The 21,943-nt window shown below is 42.5% G+C and overlaps 1 protein-coding gene across 3 annotated transcripts; it reads left to right on the top strand.

Moving 5' to 3' along the window:
• The first annotated feature begins 1,190 nt into the window (after positions 1 to 1,190).
• On the top strand, positions 1,191 to 15,661 carry RIOK1 (RIO kinase 1). Of its 3 annotated transcripts, none has more exons than XM_052697918.1 (17): positions 1,191 to 1,320; positions 1,843 to 2,056; positions 3,220 to 3,310; positions 4,368 to 4,437; positions 4,851 to 4,893; positions 5,574 to 5,666; positions 6,584 to 6,696; positions 6,825 to 6,905; positions 8,095 to 8,181; positions 8,654 to 8,791; positions 9,106 to 9,209; positions 10,620 to 10,726; positions 11,251 to 11,316; positions 13,015 to 13,134; positions 13,303 to 13,356; positions 13,997 to 14,140; positions 15,464 to 15,661. In XM_052697918.1, the coding sequence occupies exons 1-17, from the start codon at positions 1,250 to 1,252 to the stop codon at positions 15,572 to 15,574; spliced, it is 1,707 nt and encodes a 568-aa protein (XP_052553878.1). In that variant the 5' UTR covers positions 1,191 to 1,249; the 3' UTR covers positions 15,575 to 15,661. The 3 variants fall into 3 exon arrangements, with proteins under 3 accessions (XP_052553878.1, XP_052553879.1, XP_052553877.1); XM_052697919.1 differs by having other exon boundaries at positions 1,201 to 1,320; positions 1,854 to 2,056; XM_052697917.1 differs by lacking the exon at positions 15,464 to 15,661 and adding an exon at positions 14,468 to 15,438 and having other exon boundaries at positions 1,210 to 1,320.
• Positions 15,662 to 21,943: the final 6,282 nt, after the last annotated feature.

The following is a 21,943-nucleotide window of genomic DNA, read 5'->3' on the forward strand; positions in this document are numbered from 1 at the left end:
TAATTCAAGGTGCAGCACCAACAACTGCATTTGATATTCTTAATGCCTCTCTCTTATATTATACAGCTGGGAAGCCCTATGTTCACATATATAAGATGTATTCTAATATCTTATAAGGTACCATTTTGAGAAAGGTATTGTCATCTTGCAGTTCTTTTTTTTTAATAGTGTATTCTCCATTTATGCTTTCTTCTTGCCAGCCCAATATTCTCCTTTGATATACTGGATCTTTTCTGCCTATAGATGCCTCCTATGGGAAAAATGTTGTGCCTGCACCTGAAGACTCCCAGCTGGCCACACAGAAAAGTGTGTTGCTTCTTTGGCAAGTGTTTCTGTGACTTAGTCACATGGTTGTTTTGTGGGAAGCATCTTGGAATTTTATATAGCACCAAAAAAGAATTAACTTTCTTATGACTGTGCAACCAATATTCATGGAAATAACATAATGCAGCAATGAAGAAATATTTTGTTTGGAACTTAACGTGATGTATAGATCATTCTTTATCAGGAGCCACCTGGCCAGTACACAGTGCAACTACATCATATTCACAGCAGCACTGAAGAACCGTGTGACTAGGTTTCTCTTTCTCATGAGTGCTTCTTTGATTTAAACCAAAATGTGCATAAAGTTGAAATATAGCCTTGCATATTGGATTATCAAATGATACAAACATACTGCATGAAATGGAGGAGATCCTGGCCTCCTGCTGTGCTTATGTACGTAGGGAATAAAAGGGACTGCAAAAAGCAGAGCAGCATTAATCTTAATGTCCGAGACAGCACGAGCAGGATTTTTTTTGACAGCTGCATTAACTTGCTTGCTACCAATCTTTGATATGTCACTGCAGTGAAGTGAGATCCTCGGCTCGGCTGGACCAGCTGAGGTCACATCTCAGGAACAGGCCGTTTGCTTTGTAGTTATCTCCTTACAGCTATTAGTGCTGTTTGTCTTGAGACAGCTTATTGTGATCATGGACAAGAGAGGACAATTCACAGCTTGGAAGAAGGTGGAAGGACTCAGCTATTAGAGAACTACTTCACTCTTCATTCTACTGGCAGAGTAGAAGGGAAATTTGTCAGTTACAGCAGCTTACTTCTAAAGCTGTAAGTAAACGAGCTGAATGCTGCCCTTACAGTCCCCGCTCCGCCGACATTATGACGTCACACACACGTGACCGTTCGCGCTCGATGCTTTCTGTCCCTGTGCAGCCGCCGTACGGCCTGTCGGCTGTGCCGGGCGGCCGCCGCCATGGATTACCGCGCTGAGGTGATGAGGCAGGCCGTGCCCGGGCAGTTCGATGACGCGGAGTGCTCCGACGGGTATGTGCGCACGTAGCCGGGCGCGGAGGGCGCTGGGCTTTAGTGAAGCGGGGCGGCCCCGCTGGAGCCGTTCGGGTTCTGTTTGGAGTGATGGGGGTGCCGCTGCTTGTTGCTAAAGGCCGTTCTCTCTCGTCCTGTCACCATTACTCGAGAGGTGAGGCCGCCCCTCGCCTCACCACAGCCTCCTATCTGGTAGTTGTAGTGTACAGTGAGGTCTCTACTGAGCCTCCTCTTCTCCAGGCTAAACAATCCCAGTTCCATCAACCACTCCCTGTAAGCCTCCATGCTCCACACCCTTCACCGCTTCATAGCCCTTCTCTGGACACACTCCAGGGCCTCCATGTATTTCTTGTAGTGAGGGGCCCAAAACTGAAGTACTCACAGCATTCAGTACTTTAGGTGGGTGAAGTGACAAACATCTCCTGGAGAGCTAACATCCCAGAATTGCTTGCTGGGGTAGGTATACTGAACTTGTAACCATAACGACCATTTGTAGTTATATCAGTCTGTATTTGTTCCAAGTGACCTTGCAGAAGATGCAGAAATAATTCAGGAAGATGAGTTTGCTGAGAAATGCCGGTCAAGCTTGTGCAAAGGGATCAACGTGAAGGAAGGAGATAGTGATGATGACAGTGTTGATGAAGAGGAAGAAGATGATGATGATGATGACTGGGACTGGGATGATGAGATGGGAAGACTCATGAAGTGCCACACTGCTGCTGGATGCAATCAGCAGGTATGCTGAAGGCTATTCTCTCAGTAACAACAGTGTCTTAAAGCAGATGAGGCTAACCTAGAGGTTTTGTTCTATTTAGTCCTGAGCATCAGTTCTAGTGGAAATTCATCATTGAGAGAAACCTATTTCTTTGTATCTGTTGTTGTGCCATGCTGTTTGTGTAGTCAAAGCTGTACTTGGCTTCCTTGTCTTAAGCCTTTTTGCTGGGTTCTCTATGTCTTTGCACTTTTCCTTCTGGTCCCTAACTTTTCCTTCTGGTCCCTAACCTCCATAAGTGTAGTGGTTGGTCAGGAAGACAAACACTTTGATAATGAAAGCATAGCGTTGTATAGCGTAGAATATTCTCCTGGTCAGTTTATGTCAACTGTTGTGGATGGGTCCCACCCCTCACCTGCTGGCCTTTGGAGGGAAAATTGGAGAGTCTTCATGCTGTGTCAGCACTGCTCAGCAATAGCCAAAGCACTGCTGCAGTACCAGCGCTGTTAGAGCTACACATACAGAGCACAGTGTTGCATGGGCTACTGTGGGAGCCATATCCAGCTCTTCCTAATAGCAGTAATAATACAGGTGGAAGAAAGTGCTGGAAGTGGGCGGATTTAGACTGAATGTTGTTAGTTTAGAAACTCTGTGCAGAATGTAAGGCCCATGAAGGTGTGAGAATTAGAGTCCTTTGTCCTCTCAGCCTGGCCAGTGGAGGTTCAAAATCTCTCTGGTATCAGTAACAGCATAACAGAATAGCTGAGATAAATGAGAGTGGTGCTGATAGTGGTATACTGTCTGACTCAAAGCACCTGTGTGATTTACTCTTGCTTATTAGCATTTTTTGCTGTCTGGTGTTGATGGAAAAAGTGTTCAGATGCTGTGTTGTTCAGAGAAGACCGTCTTGGGAAGTTCTTTCTGTTCTTCATCTTATTTTTTTTTGTTCTTGTTTCTGTCTGTTACTCCCTTTTACTTTAAAGATCAGTGTTTAGTTTGCAGGTCAATTTTCTACCAAAAGTAACCCTGAACTGGGGCACTTTTTGGAATCCATTTCCTCGCTCATTCTGGTTTTCTGCTTAGAGCTATTGGCACAGGTACTTGAGCTGACATTTCCAGTGGTATTGTCTGTATCTGAAGGGACTGTTTAGAGAAGGTGACTTACACTGACAAATCCTTTGTTTCAGGCAAATAGGCAGACCCCTAGTTGCTATTCAGCAAAAATGTCTACCCCTACAGACAAGGCTTTGAGGAAATTTGAACATAAAATTAATTTAGGTGAGTATAATTGTGTTGTCTTCTTCTAAGAAAACAGATACCACTCTGAAATTCTCAGGCTAATTCTGCTTGCTTTAAGCCAGAATTTATTGGAATGGCAGCTAACTGTTGCCAGATAATTATTAAGGGCTTTTGTGTACTTGAAATTGCCTTAAACTTTGCTAACCAGCTGTCATATCCCTTTTCTACCCCTTCAGAGCCAGAGAATTCTTCTTCTCTTTACTTCCTCAGGTCACACAAAGTATTTGTTCCATAGCCTCTCTGTAGAAACCCAAGCAAGTTGTTTGGGCTGAGGGAGACTAGCAGCTTTCTGCTGCAATGCACTGGTCATTCTCTAAAGTGCTACTGCAACTCAGTTTCTTTAGAGGATTGAGGTTCCTTGTGGTATTAGTGTGGTACCTCATGCAGCAGTTACCTGACAGAATTTTTGAGACAAGTAAAGAGATTTCTTTCCTTTCTTGTGTGCTTGTTTATCGTGTGATTAAAATGGCTGCTCTGCTCAGCCTGTTAAGAAAAGTTGTAGCTGTGAGTGGGGCTTTTTAATGGAACAGTAAATAGTTGCATTTCCTTCATAATTAAGTGGTTCTAAAATGAAGGCTGCAAAGAGTGGTACTGGTATGTGTAGCCAAACAGCAGTTTTATGTAGTTAACAGTCAAGCACCATTTTGAGTATGCTGTGGGAACAGAAACTTGGAGACTGCTGTGTCCTCTGGCATTGGACTGGTTTAAGAGAGAAGGGCAGATGAGTTTGACAGTAAAATGCCATCCAAAGAACGTTACTTCTGGTTGGCATTGCATCCCCATGCTCATGAGACTACAATAGTTATGTTGTAGTCCTGCTTGGGATTATAGTCAGAGCAGATAGCTAGGTAAACTCATGTTTAACTAAACTTCTGTGATGAGCTTCTATCTTCAGGCAGCCAACTGGCTTGTTATACAGAGATCCATCTGTGTTTGAACATTGTGTTGTGGCATACTGACTGTTGGGAGAATTGCAGAAGCAATTCCAAACAGAAAAAAAATTTCTTTTCCTCTCCATATCTTATGTGTTTTTCAGATAAGCTGAATTTTGATGACTCTGTTATAAACAGAGTCACAGAAAAGTCTAGACAGAAGGAAGCAGACATGTGAGTATTACACTGTCTCTATACTCATTGATGTAATTTGAACTCAGAAGAGTTCTTCTTATTCCCTGGTTTGATCCTGAAATTTGAATAACTTTATTAAGGAAAAGAGAACCAACTTCTAAGCAAGCAGTCAGCATGCAGTTTGCATCTCAGTCTTAAACTTTTTTGATTTCCAGATCAGTTTCTTAAGTTATTCCACAGTTGTGATCTTCTCATCCCTGAAGTGGAGACAAGAAACTATCTGTAATGGGGAGGGGCACTGATGCTTTTGGGCTTCTTTTTTTGTTTTCTTGCCTGTAGGAGAAAACTTTGCCGTTGTATGAACTGAGAGCCTTCTTTTTTGAGGCTGCCATCTTCTCTTTGTTTCACTTTATTAAAGTATATGTAGGTTTATATTGCTTTACTTTGTCTAGGTGCCGAGTCAAAGATAAGTCAGACAGAGCAACAGTAGAGCAAGTAAGTCCTTAATGCATCAAATTTCTCTTTTGACTGGAATAAATAATCTGGAATCTTGAAATCACTGGTAAAACAGCTGATATAGGAGAAGACTTGCCTTGCAATTCAGTTTCCCTTATCCTAAAGAAGCCTGTTGTTTCTCTCTTTCTTGTATGAAAGTTGTGCTTGCTCCCATAGCTGTTTTGGAGCTCATTTTTGTGCTTGGCATCATGATTTGATGGTATATGCAATGCAGAATTCCATTTTAAGCATTTATTGAATTCTGAGCATCAAAGACAAAATGCTGGGTTTGCTTTCTTCCCATTTTTCTTAAGGAAGGCTGAACTGTTACTGGCCCAAGGCCATATAGCTGCTCCATTTATGCCTGCTATACCATATTTTACCATCTGGTGCAAATCTAAGTGGGAAATCATTCTCTTTAGTCTGTTGTGAAGCTAGCTCAAGGGCATACGCTCATTCTAATTTCTACTTTTTTTTTGAAGTAAATTGAAGTATCATTCTAGAATCATGGCAAAATCCAGTATGGCAGCTGTTTGAGCATCTTTTGATCCTTAAGAACAGCCTGATGTCATTGGTCCTTTAGTGTAGTACTAAGGAGGGGCTGTAGAAGTAAGCAAGCTTAATTCTCTTCATAGTGCTTGTAGTAGCACTTGTAGTGACTGTTTTTTGTTTAACTTGAGGTGTTGGACCCAAGGACCCGAATGATTCTGTTCAAGATGCTGAGTAGAGGTGTCATATCAGAGATCAATGGCTGCATCAGCACAGGGAAAGAAGTAAGTGTTGTTACCAATGATGTGACAGTCTCTTTCTCAGCAAGCTAGGTAAGGTATATACTGAAATGTTTAGTTTTCCTGCTGTTTTATTTGTTGCTCAGTAGGAAGTTATTTTAAGATGCAATTTATGTTAAAGGAAGTCAGTTTCCCTGATGATGAAGGATTTCTCAGAATACTTAAATTTGCCATTCATTTTGTGTTGCAACTGAAATTTTTTACAAACTCTGTGTATGTATAATATTAAACAGTCCTTGAAAGGCATGCAAATGTAGGTAGTTCTTCATAAGGTATTACTGCATGTGAATCATATCAGTTCTGCATCTCTCCAGGAGTGGGAGTATATAATGATGTAACAAAATGCAGTTGAAAATACTGTTTTATAAAACTAGCATGTTTATGCACTGCTGTTATCAAGTTATATGACAGATAATTAAAACCAGACCAGAGTTTTCCAAGTAAATTAATAAATGGGTTTTGGGATGCTTTGTCTCTGGGCTAATCTGGTTTTCTTCCAGGTCCATGGATGCTGATTAAAGGCATGCTTCCACTCTGTGTAGTGGTGTCAACATGTTATGCTTGGGCCATGCTTTAGGGCCTAGGTAGTGCATGAGTTCCAGTTAATGTCTGCACAAAAGGGGTTGTTTCAAAATGTGGATGGTGTGGAATTCTCCAGTTTGTTGTTCCTTCTGTTCTGTCTGTATGCTCACACTGTTGCTGTCTTAGGTACTTATTTGTAAGATGTCTCTGCTAGAAAGAGATTGCAATTGCATAAAATCTTACAGACTCAGCTGAGTGCCACATGGGGGCTGAAGTGCAGAGGTTTTTCGGATATCTTCCAGAACATCAGAAGAAGAAAGCAGATTGTGTCAACTTAAGGCTTTTCCTCAGTGATGTTTCTTCCATTTTTAATCCAATAGGCTAATGTGTACCATGCCAGTACTGCAAATGGAGAGAACAGAGCAATAAAGATTTACAAAACCTCTATTTTGATGTTCAAGGATCGGGATAAGTATGTGAGCGGTGAGTTCAGGTGAGCTGGAGTTTGGCCTCATTTTGTTGAGTGAGAGAGGTTGTTTGAAAGGTGATGAAATGATTAACACTAATACTGCATTGGTTTGCTAAGGGTCCTCCTGATTTTTTTTTTTAATCTGTTTTAAGATTTCGTCATGGATATTGTAAAGGCAACCCAAGAAAAATGGTGAAAACATGGGCTGAAAAGGAAATGAGGAATTTAATAAGGTGATTCTTCCAATTTTTATTTCATCATCAAAGGTAACAAATTGACATTACAGGAGTATTGCTTGGTCATGGATGTTACTACACTTCATGGTCTCTGGAGTATTCAGGAGAGTGTCTTAATTTTCCCTGTGGGAAGGAAGGGGGGGAGGGGGGGGAGATAAATCACAGAATGGCAAGGGCTGGAAGGGACCTCAAGGATCATGAATCTCCAACCCCCTGCCTCATGCAGGGCCACCAATCTCCACATTTAATACCAGACCAGGCTGCCCAGGGCCCCATCCAACCTGGCCTTGAACACCTCCAGGGATGGGGCATCCACAGCCTCTCTGGGCAGCTGTTCCAGCACCTCACTACTCATAGTAAAGAACTTCCCCCTGACATCCAACCTAAATCTTCCCTCTTTCAGTTTAAAACCATTTCCCCTTGTCCTGCAGTTATCTACCCTTGTAAAGGGTTGACTCTCCTCCTGTTTGTAGGCTCCCTTTAGGTACTGAAAGGCTGCAGTGAGGTCACCCCGCAGCCTTCTTTTCCCCAGGCTGAACAAGCCCAGCTCCCTCACTCTGTCTTTGTAGAGGAGGTGCTCCAGTCCCCTGATCATCTTCGTGGCTCTCCTCTGGACCCTCTCCAACAGCTCCCTGTCTTTCTTGTACTGGGGGCTCCAGACCTGGGCACAGCACTCCAGATGGGGCCTCGCAAGAGCAGTGTAGAGAGGGACAATCACCTCCCTGTCCCTGCTGGCTGCTCCTCTTCTGATGGAGCCCAGGATACCATTTGCTTTCTGAGCTGCAAGAGCACACTGCTGGCTCATGTTAAATGAAATAAAGATACTTCTCTCTCTGGCTTTGTGCTCTGAGCTCTTTGATGTGTACACTGACTTGACTGAAAAGAGAGGAGGAGCTAGAAACAGCTGCTGCTGAGTAACAGCACACTGTGTAATACAGGTTAATCCTAGATTAACAGTGCAAATATTCTGTCTGACCCAGGGTGCTTAGAGAAGGATCAGTGCAGAATGCTTGTGGAGGTTTTTTTGCATTCAATTTTCAGTCTTTGTACCTACAAGTTCCTTGAGCTGAAGAGTTCTTGCTGTGTCTGATGGTTAAAGCAGCAGAGCTGCTGTGGGTGCTATTGCAATGCAAATAGTAGAGTTAGTTTGTATTTATTTTTTTATGATTTTGTTCCTGTATTGCAGGTTGAATACAGCACAAATACCTTGCCCAGAGCCAATTATGCTAAGAAGTCATGTGCTTCTCATGGGCTTTATTGGTAAAGGAGATAGGTATGTATCCTTTGAAAATTGAAATGGTTCTTCTTACTAGTAGCTTTCCACAAAGATTTGTACATAAAGCATTGGTTTGTTTTTAACTATTTCTTTAGGCCTCTGAATTTAACATGTTGCTCTTATGTGTGTGTGCCACCTGTAGAGTACCCAGATCTTTGCCAGCTACCACAGCAGAAAGTCTGCATGATTCTGGAACAATTCTAACCAGAGAACAAGGGCTAGAGAGGTTTCCTAATTTCACCTGAAGATAGATTACCATTTTGTAAAGCAAATGGTAGCATAGCCTGATTTCTTAGTTTATATTGGAAGCAGAGCTACGGTATCTTTGGCAAGCACGTATCAAGCTTTGCTGCCTTTCATGCTAATTTGCTTGATACGGAGTGAAAGGATCAGGTACAGCAATTAACATTGGTGGCTGCGATGAAGAAGAAAAGTACTCACTTTCTATTATTTCTGTTGCAATTTTAAGGCCTGCTCCTCTGCTGAAGAATGCTCAGTTATCTGACTCAAAAGTCCGGGAGCTGTACCTGCAGATCATCCAGTACATGAGAAGAATGTACCAAGATGCCAGACTTGTTCATGCAGATCTCAGTGAATTCAATATGCTGTATGTTTTTAACTTTTGAATTGTGACATCTGAAATGTATGTGTTGGCAGCATCTTTGCATAAATTTAGAGAGCACTAACCTGCCTGTGAGGGAGGGTGGAGTCCTTTTTGTGACTGTTAATCAATTTATCAATTACGTAGCTTTTAACCCAACCCCACACCGCTCTGGCTCTAGTATGTAAGATGCATGCTTGAGAAATACATTGAGTTTGTTTGCTGGCTCATAAGATTGAAACAGGCTTTGTTCCCTGTCCCTCCATAATCTCCCATGTAAGAGTGCTGGATTCAGTGCAGCCCTGCATGTTTGTCCACAGGTACCACAGTGGGGATGTGTACATCATTGATGTCTCCCAGGCAGTGGAGCATGACCACCCACATGCACTGGAGTTTCTGCGAAAGGATTGTGCCAATGTTAATGGTGAGCGGGCTGCTCTTGTGTGCTTGTTCTGATAGATGATTTTGACAGTGTTTTCTTTAAGTGTGTTTGTTTTTAAGAAGGTGAACTGTATTCTTTCTTCTATTCTTTGAGTTATATACAACTCTGGTTGTAGAAGCTGCCTGCTCTCCTTCCTAGGTTCTCGTGGGTTGTTCAGGGTGCTGTCTTCTATGCCAAGTTCAGCAGGCAGTGCAGCCTATTTTGCTAGAAATCATCTGCATCTCAGATTTACAAGAGAAAGAAGAGGTCAGAGTCCTAGTCTGCAGCAGCACTGATCTTAACTTCCCTCACATTTGAAAGATTGTGCAGGCATACTGATCTGTGTCCTTCTGTGAGTGTGTAATCCACAGCTGGAATTCATGGGAGTGTTCATGGAGTTCATGGGAGTGTGCTTATGTTGTGCAAGAGAAAAAGATGTTCTGGTAGTCTGTGTTTCTGCCCAAGAACATGAAATCTGTCACAGCAGGCTGATTTTCCTTCCCCCCTTTCTTTACTGTGATTTTTCCAATTGTACAGAGACATCTGAAAGTCTGAAGAAATTGTGTACGCTTTGCTGTGTATTTCTCAATACTCAGTATGCTAATTGTTCCTTTTTCTTCCTTTCTTCTTTGCCCTCTCCATTACTCCCTTCTGACCCAGATGTTTGCACCCTTGCTCTTTTTTTAATGCTTTTTTGGCTTGTTTTCTTTAAATGCCATTGCCACAGTGACTTGCAGTGTTCTTGGTTGTTTTTCTTTTCTGCCACTGCATCTTTCTCTGTGCAGTTGTACAGAGGCTGTAAAAGACACCTTCTAGCTGTGGGCATTGCTAAGACTTGTGGTTCCATGAGCACGGAGAGCTGCCACCAAACTAATTTTTTTTGTTGTTTGTTCTGTGATTAATTTCTCATGGGGGAGATATCTTCTAAGATCGTTAGTAGGGAGCAATTACTAAGTAGTCCTTAGTGTGTTTCACTGCTGTTTTTCAGTGCTGAAGCAAAACCTCCAAAATCATTTATGTTTGCCTCAAGAAAGCAATTCTGAGCATGGTAACAGAAAAATTCTGATATGTTTGTGTGTCCCGTGTGTTTTTCCATTCAGGTGGATTATAAGCAGGCTGTACTGTTTCAGTGGGTATTTCAGATGCTCTTTGACAGAAGTTTGAGATCTACATTCCTTATTTGAGATACATTTTTCATCTCAGCCACTGCAATTATTTACTTCCTTCTCTTCATCCCCTGCTCTATTCAGCGTGGTTCCTACTGAAGTTGATTTGACTTAACAGTTGCTCACTTTGTTTCTTCCAGTATTTATCACTTTGGGAAAATTATGCTGTTATGTTGTTGTAACTATCACTGCTGCATGTATTGCACAACACTTACAGTTTTTTGTCTCTGCCCTTGATTTCTGATAGGCTTTTTCCAGAAGCACAATGTTGCAGTGATGACTGTGAGGGAACTGTTTGAGTTTATTACTGATCCTTCTATCACAAGTGAGAACATTGATGACTATCTGTCAAAGGTAAGGCCACATGGCATTGTTGCTCGTGTAGGTAAACTTGAATGATAAACTCAGAACTAGTTCAGACCCCTTCGTGTTGTGTGCCCTATATCCTGCTGTTGAAGTTGGCTGGTAAATGAGATGCTGGATGTTTGCAGGGTGGGCTGAGTGCAGAAGGGGGTGACTCGAGCAACGTCACTGGGGGGGAATGGTTTTTTAAATGGCTTTAAACTGAGACAGGGGAGGTTTAGGTTGGATATTAGGAGGAAGTTTTTCACACAGAGGGTGGTGATGCACTGGAACAGGTTGCCCAAGGATGTTGTGAATGCCCCATTAATAAAGCAGATCTGCGGTTGTACGTGTACTTGTAGCAACGTTGGTTACCATTAGGTGTCGCTCGAGGCATTGCTATGGGGAAGTTTTGTGAGTGAGACCGAAGTGCGGGCAGAAATACGTACAGATGGGAATGGTTAGTTGGATTAAACGATGCGATTCTAAAGAGTGATAACTGTATTGTTTTGTATTGTTTTGTATTGTTTCTGTAGGCAATGGAAATAGCATCAAAAAGAACAGAGGAGGAGAGATCCAGCCAAGATAAAGTGGATGAGGAAGTGAGGATTTCTGTTCCTGCTATGAAATCAAAATTAGCCTGTCCTCTTCTGAACAGTGAAGACTGTTCTGTTTTATTTGGCAAAATGCACCGTTGATAAACAAAACACTGTGATGCTGATATGTCCTGAACTAGTTGAGATATGAAGGGTTGAGGGATGTAGTGTATAAAAGCTTAAGTGACATTGATCATGTGCTAAAAAACAAATACTCAGTTACCTAAACTGGTGTGTTTGCTTGTAGCTAGGTCCCTTGGTGAATCTTCCACTTCAGGTTTGGTTTAAAAACAGATAAAACCCAGCTAAGTAGAAGTCTGGTTGTGTCAGTGTTTTCGGACTGCTGATACACAGACCAGGAGAATTCGCGTCATATTCAGATGCATGCATTGACCAAATTGCCTGTCTGCCATTGTTCCCAGTCTACTTCATTTCTTCCACATACTATTTCCCTCCCTTGCTTTTACATACAGCAGGAGCCATCTTACATCTTTTCTGCTGGTATTTTTGAAAACTGCTAATGTTCTGGCAAATCTTGATGTAAAGATGATGTGAAGATGAAACAATCTTAATTTGTTTTTTTAATCTTGCCTGTCCACTGAGAAGAGTTTAAAAACCAAAAAATCACACCACACACAAATAAAGCAACACCTTAGTGTTGGGCAGAGCTTATATCAGCAAGAACCTCTTTGTTCTAGTTCACCCAGCATTTAATATTGGAGTCTATGTTGCTTGATATACCAAAGACATTTTCTCTTGGGGCTCTGTAGGTTTTACTGACTGCTTCTGGTTCAAAATTGGCCAGTTAAAGGTTTTCATTTCCAGAGATCTCTTGAGCATACAACTCCTTTTGAATTAGCTGGTCAGATGTTAGTGTTTTTTATTATAAGTGCTTTTTAGCAAACAGTTTATCCCTTTGCACGTGTGAATGTACTGTCCTGTAAGAGATGGTTAAGTAATAGCAAAGTTCAAGTTCCCTCTCAGAGTTCTCAGTTTAGCTCAACTAGCTTGTGCCACCTCTCAGAAGAACAGATGATTTAGAGACAGGGTCTGTGCTGTCTGCACAACACTTAGTCTAGTAGTTAAGCAGTTAAGTGTGCTTAGTTTGTTCTAGGATTGAATTGATACTGTGGAAGAGAAAAGTAAAATGCTTCAGTTTGTTGCAGGATGCTCTGAAAACGATAGCCTGACAAATTTTAATGTGTTGTTGATGCTGCAGTTAGTCCTGCACCAGTATAGTACTGTAACTCCTTTCTGAGTTGGAGTCTGTGTTGAAGCAGGAACTATTGCATGAAGGCATTAAGTTGTATCAGCATGTTTTAATGGAATTGCCTCCTGAGAGCTTTGCAGACATAACAGTAAAAACATTGGGGAAAATTCTTAGAATATGAAACTCAAATTGGTTGAGAGGAAGTTGGGAGGATTGGAGAAGTTCCTATGTGGCTGCTAGTAATGGTACTAACATAGGGGCCTTGTTAACCATGAGCTGCAATGGTTTGTAGGTTGCATGTGAAGAATCTGTTCCAGCAAAATAAATAGTAATAACCTGCAGTTCAAAAGGTGGTGTGTGACTTCATGTTTGTTCTGAGCTTCTCTAAACTATGAAATCCCTTGTGATTATTCCTTTAGTGATGCTTAATTAGTATGGAAGAACATCATGAAACTATATAAATGACTGAATCTGTTTTCCCTTTGTTTTCCTAGGTGTTCAAGAAGGCTTACATACCTCGAACTTTGACTGAAGTTAAAAACTATGAGAGAGATGTGGATATAATGATGAAATTGAAAGAAGAGGATTTGGCATTGTGTGTTCAGCAAGATAATGTGAGTGTGTCCCTATAGTGTAGAATACTGAATCTAGTGTCATACTTCCAATTCTCTGGTTAGTACTGATGCTTGCACTGCTATCTTTGAGGCTCATTTTCCTCGGGTAGAAAGATGTAAGGCTTGCATTTTGGTAAAATAATTTTCTTTCTGTGTCTCTGAGTGTAGATTCTCTACCAGACCGTGACAGGATTGAAGAAGGATTTGTCTGGTGTTCAGAAGGTGAGAGGGCCTCTTTGAAATCCTTCACTGTACCCATTTTCATAAAAATACTTAAAGGAATACAGAGAATGCCTCATCTTGCAGCTGAGACCACGGAACAAGCCTTTTGTCTATGGAGTGACTGTTTCTGCCCGTTATGTGGCAGTGGTATAGACTAAATGGAAATAAAAATCAGGGAAGGGATCAGGCTGCAGCCCAGTTTCTAGTGTTGTTTAAGAGTAAGTGTGTTTTGCAGTGTAGATGTTTGTGTTTGCACTAAAGCATATCTGCAGTGGCCCCAAGGTAGATTTTGGTATGATCCAACTATAATTAAAAATTGGCTTTCATCTGTGTTAGCAAATAGTGTATAACTTATGGAAATCAGTTTGGGAGTGTCAATACATCTGTGCTGTGAGCCCTAACCTTAAAGTTCCTGTCTTGTATATTTTAGATATCCTATTCTTAGTTTGAATTAACCTCTTTTTGACTCTTCTTGAGACTCAGTGATAGCTGTAGTAATAGAGAAAATGACACAAGTTTGCTCAAGGGTTTCTTTGTAGAAGATTATAGATATATTTTTTCAATATATATGTGTATATATTTTAGTCCTAGGCTCCAGGGTTTGGGTTTGAGATAAACTCCCTCTTGATACATCTTGCAGATTCCTGCACTTCTAGAGAAGAAGACGGATGAGTCAGAAACAGGCTCTGATGATGATGGTGGCAGCTCAGAGGACTCTGACTCAAGCTGTAAAGAATTTCGGCATCCCAAAGATCTTCCAGCTGTAGTTACTATGGATAAAAAGGTCAGTTGTAGGAAAAAAAATGTACATTTTTTGACATCTGCCCCCATGACAGGAAAAATCTACACCTCGTTTGTCCTACTTGTAGTCTGAAACAAGCTGTGAGCTTTTTCCTCTCTGAAGAGCAAGAGCAGAGAAAGCAAATTTCATTATGGATGCTTTATTAATGATGTTTTTGTCAAGAGGAACATTATACCATAGCATTCTCTAGCCTAAACAAAGCTAGAAGAGAGATCTCTGCAGAGAGCTTTAGGGTATGCAAAGCAGAGCTTAGTGAAACCTGGGCAGATCTTCAGTCCCTCTGGCTAACCTTCCAGCTTTGCTATGCAGGTTGGTGGATGTGGCTCCTGGTGAACCACCCTTTGTCCAGGAAACTGAGACCACCTGATGCTTGCAGCTGGAGACTTGGTGACAATGTCTGTACTACAGTGGCTTTTGTCATACTGTTGGTACAGGCTGACAGGCACTGCTGCAGGGAGAAGACTGAAAGCAGATGTGCGAGGGAAATAACGTGTTTTTCAGGTTTTGTTTTCCAAACTACAGAACAAATATGCTTAGTTCTTGTGATGCTTTTCTGTGGAGTCACCCCCATGGGTGAGAGCCTGGTGGCAGCTTTTTAGGTGCTGTGCAAAAGAAAGATGAAACTTGCCAGCTTAAGGTATTAGAGTTGTGGGGGTTTGTTAGGTTTGTGGGTCTGTTTATATTTTTTTCTTTTCTCCCTTAGGAAAGATAATGGGTTTCAAATCCATGAAATAAAATGGCAGTGCTCTTCTAGATGCTTTTTGTACTAATCTAAAGCTGCTACCTTTCAGATCTGAAGCAGGGAGGTCTTGGTCACTTCTCAGCATTGTGGATAAGTCTTTACTGTCTAGCAGGAATTCCAGTGTATTGCAGTCACGTAGCATCCTTTCTAGCCAATCCTGATGATGACTGGATTGCTCTGAGTTACCAGCAGTTACTAGATCACTATTTTTGTTTGAGTAAAAACACATCCTACCGTAGCCCCTAGGGGTAGCAGAAAACTTGGATCAGGCTTTCTATTGGAATCTTTGCTATAAATAGCATGAGTTGAGTGCATCTTGTTGCTTTTCTTCAAAGGCTGCATGAAAGTCAGGTTTTAACTAGTTTGAATTTTGTACTGTCATTACCAGTGTGCAATTCCACCCTCATATTATGCTTCCTTTCTCCTTTCCTCTCTCCCTCTCAAAGTTATTTTCATTAGACCTGCATTTTTGATGTGATGTATTAATTAACTTAGATTGATAGGCCTGCTCAAACCTCCTATTCCTGCTGGCTTTGAATGAATGGTGTTTTGGTTCTTCATAGGAGAGGAAAAAGATGGTTAAAGAAGCCCAAAGAGAAAAGAGAAAAAACAAAGTCCCAAAGCATGTGAAGAAGCGGAGAGAGAAGACTGCGAAAATGAAGAAGGGCAAATAAGATCAACTTTGGCTTGGGAAAAGGACTGATTTGTTTCTAGTTAATGAGTCACTTTCTTTTATAATTAAAAATCCTTTATTTACATCATACAGTACTAACTGTGAGGGTGGTCTCAGTGGCAGTGTGGTGTGATTACTTGACCAGACTTTATGCTGTGGCTTTAGCAACAGGAAGGAACAAATTTAACTCATTTGAGCTTTTAAAAATCCTTTTCAAGATTCAGCTTGTTGTTAAACTCACATTGATTTTGTTTGTGGCATCTTCCTCTCTTGTCTTACACTGTGTGTGTGCTGGTTCATTTTGTTCCAGAGCATTGATTTGATTCAAACAGATTCTTGGAGGAGGGGGGAACAACAAAGATGGGAAAACTACTTCAAGTAAAGGCCTGTGCTTCTGTGCTGTGAAGGCAGCAGCTTAAGCTAGCTGACTTCTGCAGGCTGTTGCAGCTATCTGCAGGTAACCTTGCTGCCTCTTTGCTTTCATCACCTTTTGATGTTATCTTGCTGAAAGCTGAATTTCATGATTTGGGAGGCAACTTTTCTCACTGCCCTGTTCCCTTTTGCAACCAGACAGGCATGCCTAAACAGACTAAAGCTGTGATATTTCTGTGTGTGCTGACCCCAGCATGGGGGCAGTGTTGCTCTTAAGGAAAGTAGGACACACCGTTTTGTAGGCTGGCCAAATGAATATTGGACATCAAGATTGCATTTGTTCAAATTCAGGGTGGAAAAGCTGTCATGGGAGCAGTTTGTGGTGTGCCTCAGCACTACCAGTCCATGTGCTAAGGTGTATATAGGGCGGAGCTGGCAGAGTTTGAAGAGTCCTTTGTGTTGGAGCAAAGGTGCCGTATTCAAAACATCCCACCTCTTCTCATGGCAGCAACTTGGGCCACTGAGGCTGACAGAAGCCTTGAGAGAGGTGTCGTCCTTGTTCATCAGTCATCTTTTCCTGCTGTCAACAGTTTCAGGACTCCCTGTGCCAACACAGACAAGGGCTTTGAGTTCAGTAAAAAAAAATAAAAAATCTTTTTTTTTTTGTTTTCCCATTTTAGGGGTGGAGTTGATGCCCTGGGGATTACACTTATGGGACACACGTTGTTTGGTGATAGAAGAAGGCTGTTATCCATCAGCAGGCATCAAGCAATGATGGGTTGGCCAGAGGCAGGGTGAAGCTTCCTTCTCTATTCTTTCCCTTCCGCACCCATAAGAGATTGTGGGATGGTCACAGGCAAAGACTGAGATGTTGGCCAATTGCACGCATGGCTGCTCCACTAAGGAGCACGTTTCCTCAAAGAAATGTGGGCTGCTTGCACTTCTCAGCTTGACCTCTACAACCCCTTCTGTTCCTTTGGTTAGAATTGTGGTCAGTGCTTCCAGACACCTCCCTCCTTTTCTCCCTGTCCCCACAGGGACTGATAGACTGTTACGTACATGTTTATGTAAGTGAAGATGGGATTGCTGGAACATGTTGGGAATCAAGACTGGTTTTGCCTCAGCAAGTAGGGATGTTTGTTGGGAGCCCACGGAAAAACACATGCAGTTTGGAAAATGACATTACATCAGGTGCAAAAAAGGTGACTGCCTCTAACTTGATAGTGAAGGAAGGGAGGGGCATAAGACCTATGTTCTGAGATGAGCAAGTACTGTTGATGGCAAAATTAGTCCTACTAGCTGCATTGACGTATTTTCTGCTTTTGCTTTCCATCATGGAAATTGTGTAGTAACAGGCAAGTTGGCCTTCATTATATCTGCAATTAATATGGTTGGTGGTTGTCTTGAATGCAAAAAGTCTTGTGCACTTTGCCATTGGATCACATTGTATCAGTCACTCTTCTCACAAACTAACAGTTCTTTGGTGTATCAGTCATAACATCCATGTTTCATGAAAGTGATGCACTGGGTAGTGAGGGGGGGAGACTGGAGGTGTTAGCAGGGAATTGTGTCCCTTCTGTTGCTTTCTTCTAGCACAGAGTTGTGCACTGGGCAAACCTCAGTGTGTTTTGTGAAATGGGCCAAGCCTGAGTGAATCTCTGACAAACTCTGCTCTAAGTTCAAGTAGGCCACTAGTGGGCTTCTCTGCTAGAAAACTGGTTCGTGGCTGGCAGTGAGGTTGGGGTTGCCAGATGCAGAGGCAGCCCCATTTTCTTTGGGAACTCTGAAGATGAGGGTAAATACTGGATCTTGGTGTTGTGCCTGGAAGCTACTAAGCTAGAGTGTGTGTGCCACTGAGGGCTTTTGCCTTCCTTACCTGAGGAAGCACTTGAGAAAATGGAGGCTGCTGTGATCAAGGCTTGAGGGAAGAACTGTCCCAGCTCACATAGCCTCATCTCCCCTCCAGGCTGTGTTGCACAGCCTGATCAAGTTTGCCCAGCTCTAGCTATCTGGTAGTGTGAAGGTGGGCCTGAATCAGCTGTTTAGGAGCATTGCTTGCAGCTGTGTGCAGCAGGACTACCTGAGAAGGCTATGCAAAGCTGACTTTCTGCCTCAGGTGCTTTTCTCTAGGTATGTAGTCTAGGTATTTGCAAAGCATCTGTGGAGGAGCATGCACAGATGAGGAGCACAGAAGAGCCTGTGTTTTGCAAGTGCAGGTGACCTGAGGATAACTTGCAGCTGGGAATGCATTTGTTGAGGTGGGCTGTGAGAGCAGTTCATGTGCCCTGGCTACTGCAGGCTTGAGGTGTGGAGAAGTCCACAGGCACTGGGTGGGCCAGAAGCTCTTTGGGCAAGGGCCATGAGGTGAGCCTCCTTTCTGGTGAACTCTGTAGCAGGAAATAGGCTATTAAAGATACATCAGGGACACACAACTATCTAATGACGTCAGTCTAGTGGTAGGTGGAGTAGATGAGAAGGACTGGCATTTGTTTGTATCCTGTACTAAGGAAAAAACTGAATATCCTATGCTAGTTTGAACTTGAAAGCTATGTTGTATGGACATCAGTGTATGATGAGGTAGGGTGTTTTTTCCTGAGTAATAGGATCTGAAGAAGCCTACTTGCTTTGCATTTGCCGTAGCAACATGTTTATTGCATACTCTGTCACTGTTATCTCTGCAGGTGGAGTATTGCTGGGGTAGGAATGCCAGTACCTCCTATAAGAACTGGGTCACAAGCAGCATAAGGTAATGCTGCTGCTTTACGCTTCCTCTTTTTCTTCCCCTCTCTTATGGAAGTTACTGATAGGGCTGTGGGAAGTGTAACACCCCTGTGGAGCAACATGAGTGAACAAACTGTGTAGAGGTTGGCTATGGGTAAGTGGTGGGCTGTGGCTGCTGCAGATGGCTGAGATGGGTTACAGCAGTGCTGAGGCTGATGTGATAACTATCCCTTAGGCGGAGAGAATTCCTTTCTGTTGACCGCAGATCTGCTGCTCCTTCATTCTATTGCTCACAGGGTATTCAAGTGTCAAAATGTAGCATCCAGATGAGTTTCTTTCCCCCTTCTGAATGAAAACATCTGCACTGCTGTCATGACTTGAACTCAAGCTGCTTTGTCACCGTAGCTTTGGGAATGTTTCTGTAAGCAGGACCGTATATTGTCTGACACGTTTGTCAAAGTATGCATGTTTTGTTATCTGCGTTCTCCGAAAATGGATGGGAACGCAGTTCTGTCAGGCAATTGCTATGAGTTTTTACAGCTGCAAAAGAAACAGCACGGCTAACTGAACTGCTTTAACACTCTTTTTCTGGCTAAAATGTAAAGACTAAGTATCTGAAGTACCACCTATGAAATCAAAACACCCATATGTAAAATGTTCAATTGAAGAATCAGAGATTCTCCAATTTAAGAGGATTATAACTATAACTATAATTTAAGAGAGGACTATAGCCTTGTTTGGGGGAAGTATAGTGAAGAAGACCACATCCTAAGGCTGGTATTTAGTTCTGCTCAGAACATGAACCCACAGGGCATGCTTCTGTCCCCTGGTCTGGTGCTGTGTGTGCCATCAGCTGCCATGTGAGGAGGTTGTGGTAGCATCACCCACGGTCATCCCAAGACTGGTGGCTCAACCCTGTGGTGTCAGTGCAGGGAGGAGCGCAGTCAAGGCGAGAGCTGAGGCTCTTTGGACAGGAGAAAGTGAAAAAGCAGGATGAGAGGCTTAAGGAATTATGGAAACAGCAAAGAAAGTTAATGCTCAAGTGTTGTTCACCAAACCCTGTGATAGTAGTTAAAGGAAGCTTAACCTGGTGGAGGGTTGGTTTGAAGCAGGTACAAGTACTTTTCTTGGGACAGCCCACAACAGTGCAGGTAAGCAGAGGTTGAAAGTCAGCTCTCTAATGCTGAGGTGCTGTTAACTTTTGTAACTTTGTATTTTTAGACAGACTGAACATGTGGAAGGCGTCAGATTCTCAGATATGGGTCAGATACTTGGAGAGATGCATTTCTTGGAATTCACAGCCAAAAGATCTAGTGATATTTGAAAGCGTACGTCATACAGTGGAAGTATTTACAACTGTGCTATCAAAGACAAAAGCATAAAAAAGCAATTTAGTCCTATTGTAGGACATTCCAGAGCAGTTCTCAGCTGCCAGTCACTGAGCCTCAGTGGGAGGAGAGGAGTAAGAAGGAAGTACTCTCAGCAGGTATCTTCTGTTCCATAAAAGTTGATCTGTGAGGTGTCTGAGTTTTCTTCACTTTTTTCCCCACCCTGTCCATCTTCCTAAAATGCAGTATGGCCAATTTGCCTTCTGAACTGTTGTGAAACTGCATCTCAGTTCTGAGGACTTCACCAGTCCTTCAGTCTGACGCTGATTTGTTGCTTCTCCCATGCATGGTCTTACAGTACATAGCAATAGAAGGACTGGGAGGTGGAGGTTGTGGATTTAGTTTCCTCATCGTGAGGCCAGTAGAACCAGCTTTGCATGTAAGGAGCGGCTGCTTAGAGAGTTTTCATTTCATTTCTGTGCTAAAATATTTTGGTTGAACAATACAGAACTAGCTGAGGCAGGCCTCTATAGCTCAAGCATGCTTGCTTTTGGCATGTGTGCCCAGACAAGAGTCGCAGCGATGGTCCCTCAAGATATGAAAGAAGTGAGGCTGCTGTTTTCTGAGGATGAATGTGCCCTGCAGCTTTTGTTCATGGCCGGCTGAGATGCTACTGATGTATGGCTGCAGAGGTGGAAGAGGATTCCATGAACATTCCATTACTTTATTTAGCAGTGGGGTGTTGTAGAGGTGAGGCACCAATACAGAACATATCGAGTGCTTCTCAGCGTATCCTTAAACCTATGGGATGCTCCCTGGGGATGCATGCAGAATGATGAGAGACCCCAGCGGTTGGGAAGCGTATGGAGGTCTCCCATCTGTTTACATGGAATTGCCTGTCTCCATTTCTTTACAGAGAAAGTATTTGGACGCTCAGTGAGGGAGGAAGCACTCAGAAATGGTTTTGCCACTTTTAATGAAATTTAAGATGCTGTTTGGTGAAGAGCATCACAGATAATTTAAATATAGTAAGCTGAACGAGAACTCATTTCTGAGTTTCTATGGCATTGCTGTAAAAAAATAAATACATAAATCTGTAACTTGCTGTTTTTACAGTTGTACTTTTTGTCCTTCTACAACACCGATAGACTTTGGAAGCAGTACCACTGAGCTGTACCTTAGTGTCTCATGGCTTTCCTTGTCTTGATGTGGTCTTACTTCCTTGTGCTTATTTTCATATCCACTAGAGGGAGAAGTAAGCTGCTCAGGCTGTTGGAAGGTCTGCTGAGAATGAATTAGTGTATGAACAGTGCTAACGATGTAAATTTTGATGGATCTGTATGTGGCACCTAAGCCTTTTAGTTCTCCTGAATTTGTAGTTCTTGGGCAAAGTGTTATGCTCTCAAAGGTGATAGAGTCATAATTTGTTCTGGGCAGGGCTCCAGCTGGTGTTAATGATGGATTTAGGATGAGACTGCAGGCAGCACATGACAAACTCCAAGGAGACATTTTTCCTGTGTGTATGAAGACCTGTGGTGAGAAGCTAAAACATCCTAAGGATGCCACTCTGCAGCTGTTCAAACTTGTGGGCATAAACTACAATCTTGTGTAATGCAATAGACAGTAACTGCTTTCCCATAAGAACTAGCTGTAAGCACAGTTTGACAGCTGTTACTCTCTTCTCCTATGATTGTTTATTTTCAAAGGGCAGAAATAAGGACAAACTTGGCCTTTCTTCATGGCATGCGACAACCCGCCTCTGATCTCTGCAGACTGTGTGGACCTGTAGCCTACAGCACTGGATTTAGGATGCTCTCTAACCTAGCCTGGAGATCTATGTCTGCTTTGAAGCTCTCAGAGGCCATAAGAGGGGGATTGTTGAGCAGGAATGGCTACTGGCAATGTTGCTTGGTGTTTGATTTTTGTTGTGTATTTCGGTTTTGGATTTG

Source organism: Tympanuchus pallidicinctus, unplaced genomic scaffold (assembly GCF_026119805.1).
Source record: "Tympanuchus pallidicinctus isolate F22 unplaced genomic scaffold, pur_lepc_1.0 scaffold31, whole genome shotgun sequence".
In the NCBI taxonomy this organism is placed as follows: domain Eukaryota; kingdom Metazoa; phylum Chordata; class Aves; order Galliformes; family Phasianidae; genus Tympanuchus; species Tympanuchus pallidicinctus.

Excerpts from the sequence above, each read along its gene's own strand:
- RIOK1 (XM_052697918.1), top strand. The coding sequence starts at position 1,250 with ATGGATTACCGCGCTGAGGTGATGAGGCAGGCCGTGCCCGGGCAGTTC. Across the intron at positions 9,210-10,619 it reads GGATTGTGCCAATGTTAATG|GCTTTTTCCAGAAGCACAAT; the intron begins GTGAGCGGGCTG and ends GATTTCTGATAG. Across the intron at positions 14,141-15,463 it reads TAGTTACTATGGATAAAAAG|GAGAGGAAAAAGATGGTTAA; the intron begins GTCAGTTGTAGG and ends GGTTCTTCATAG.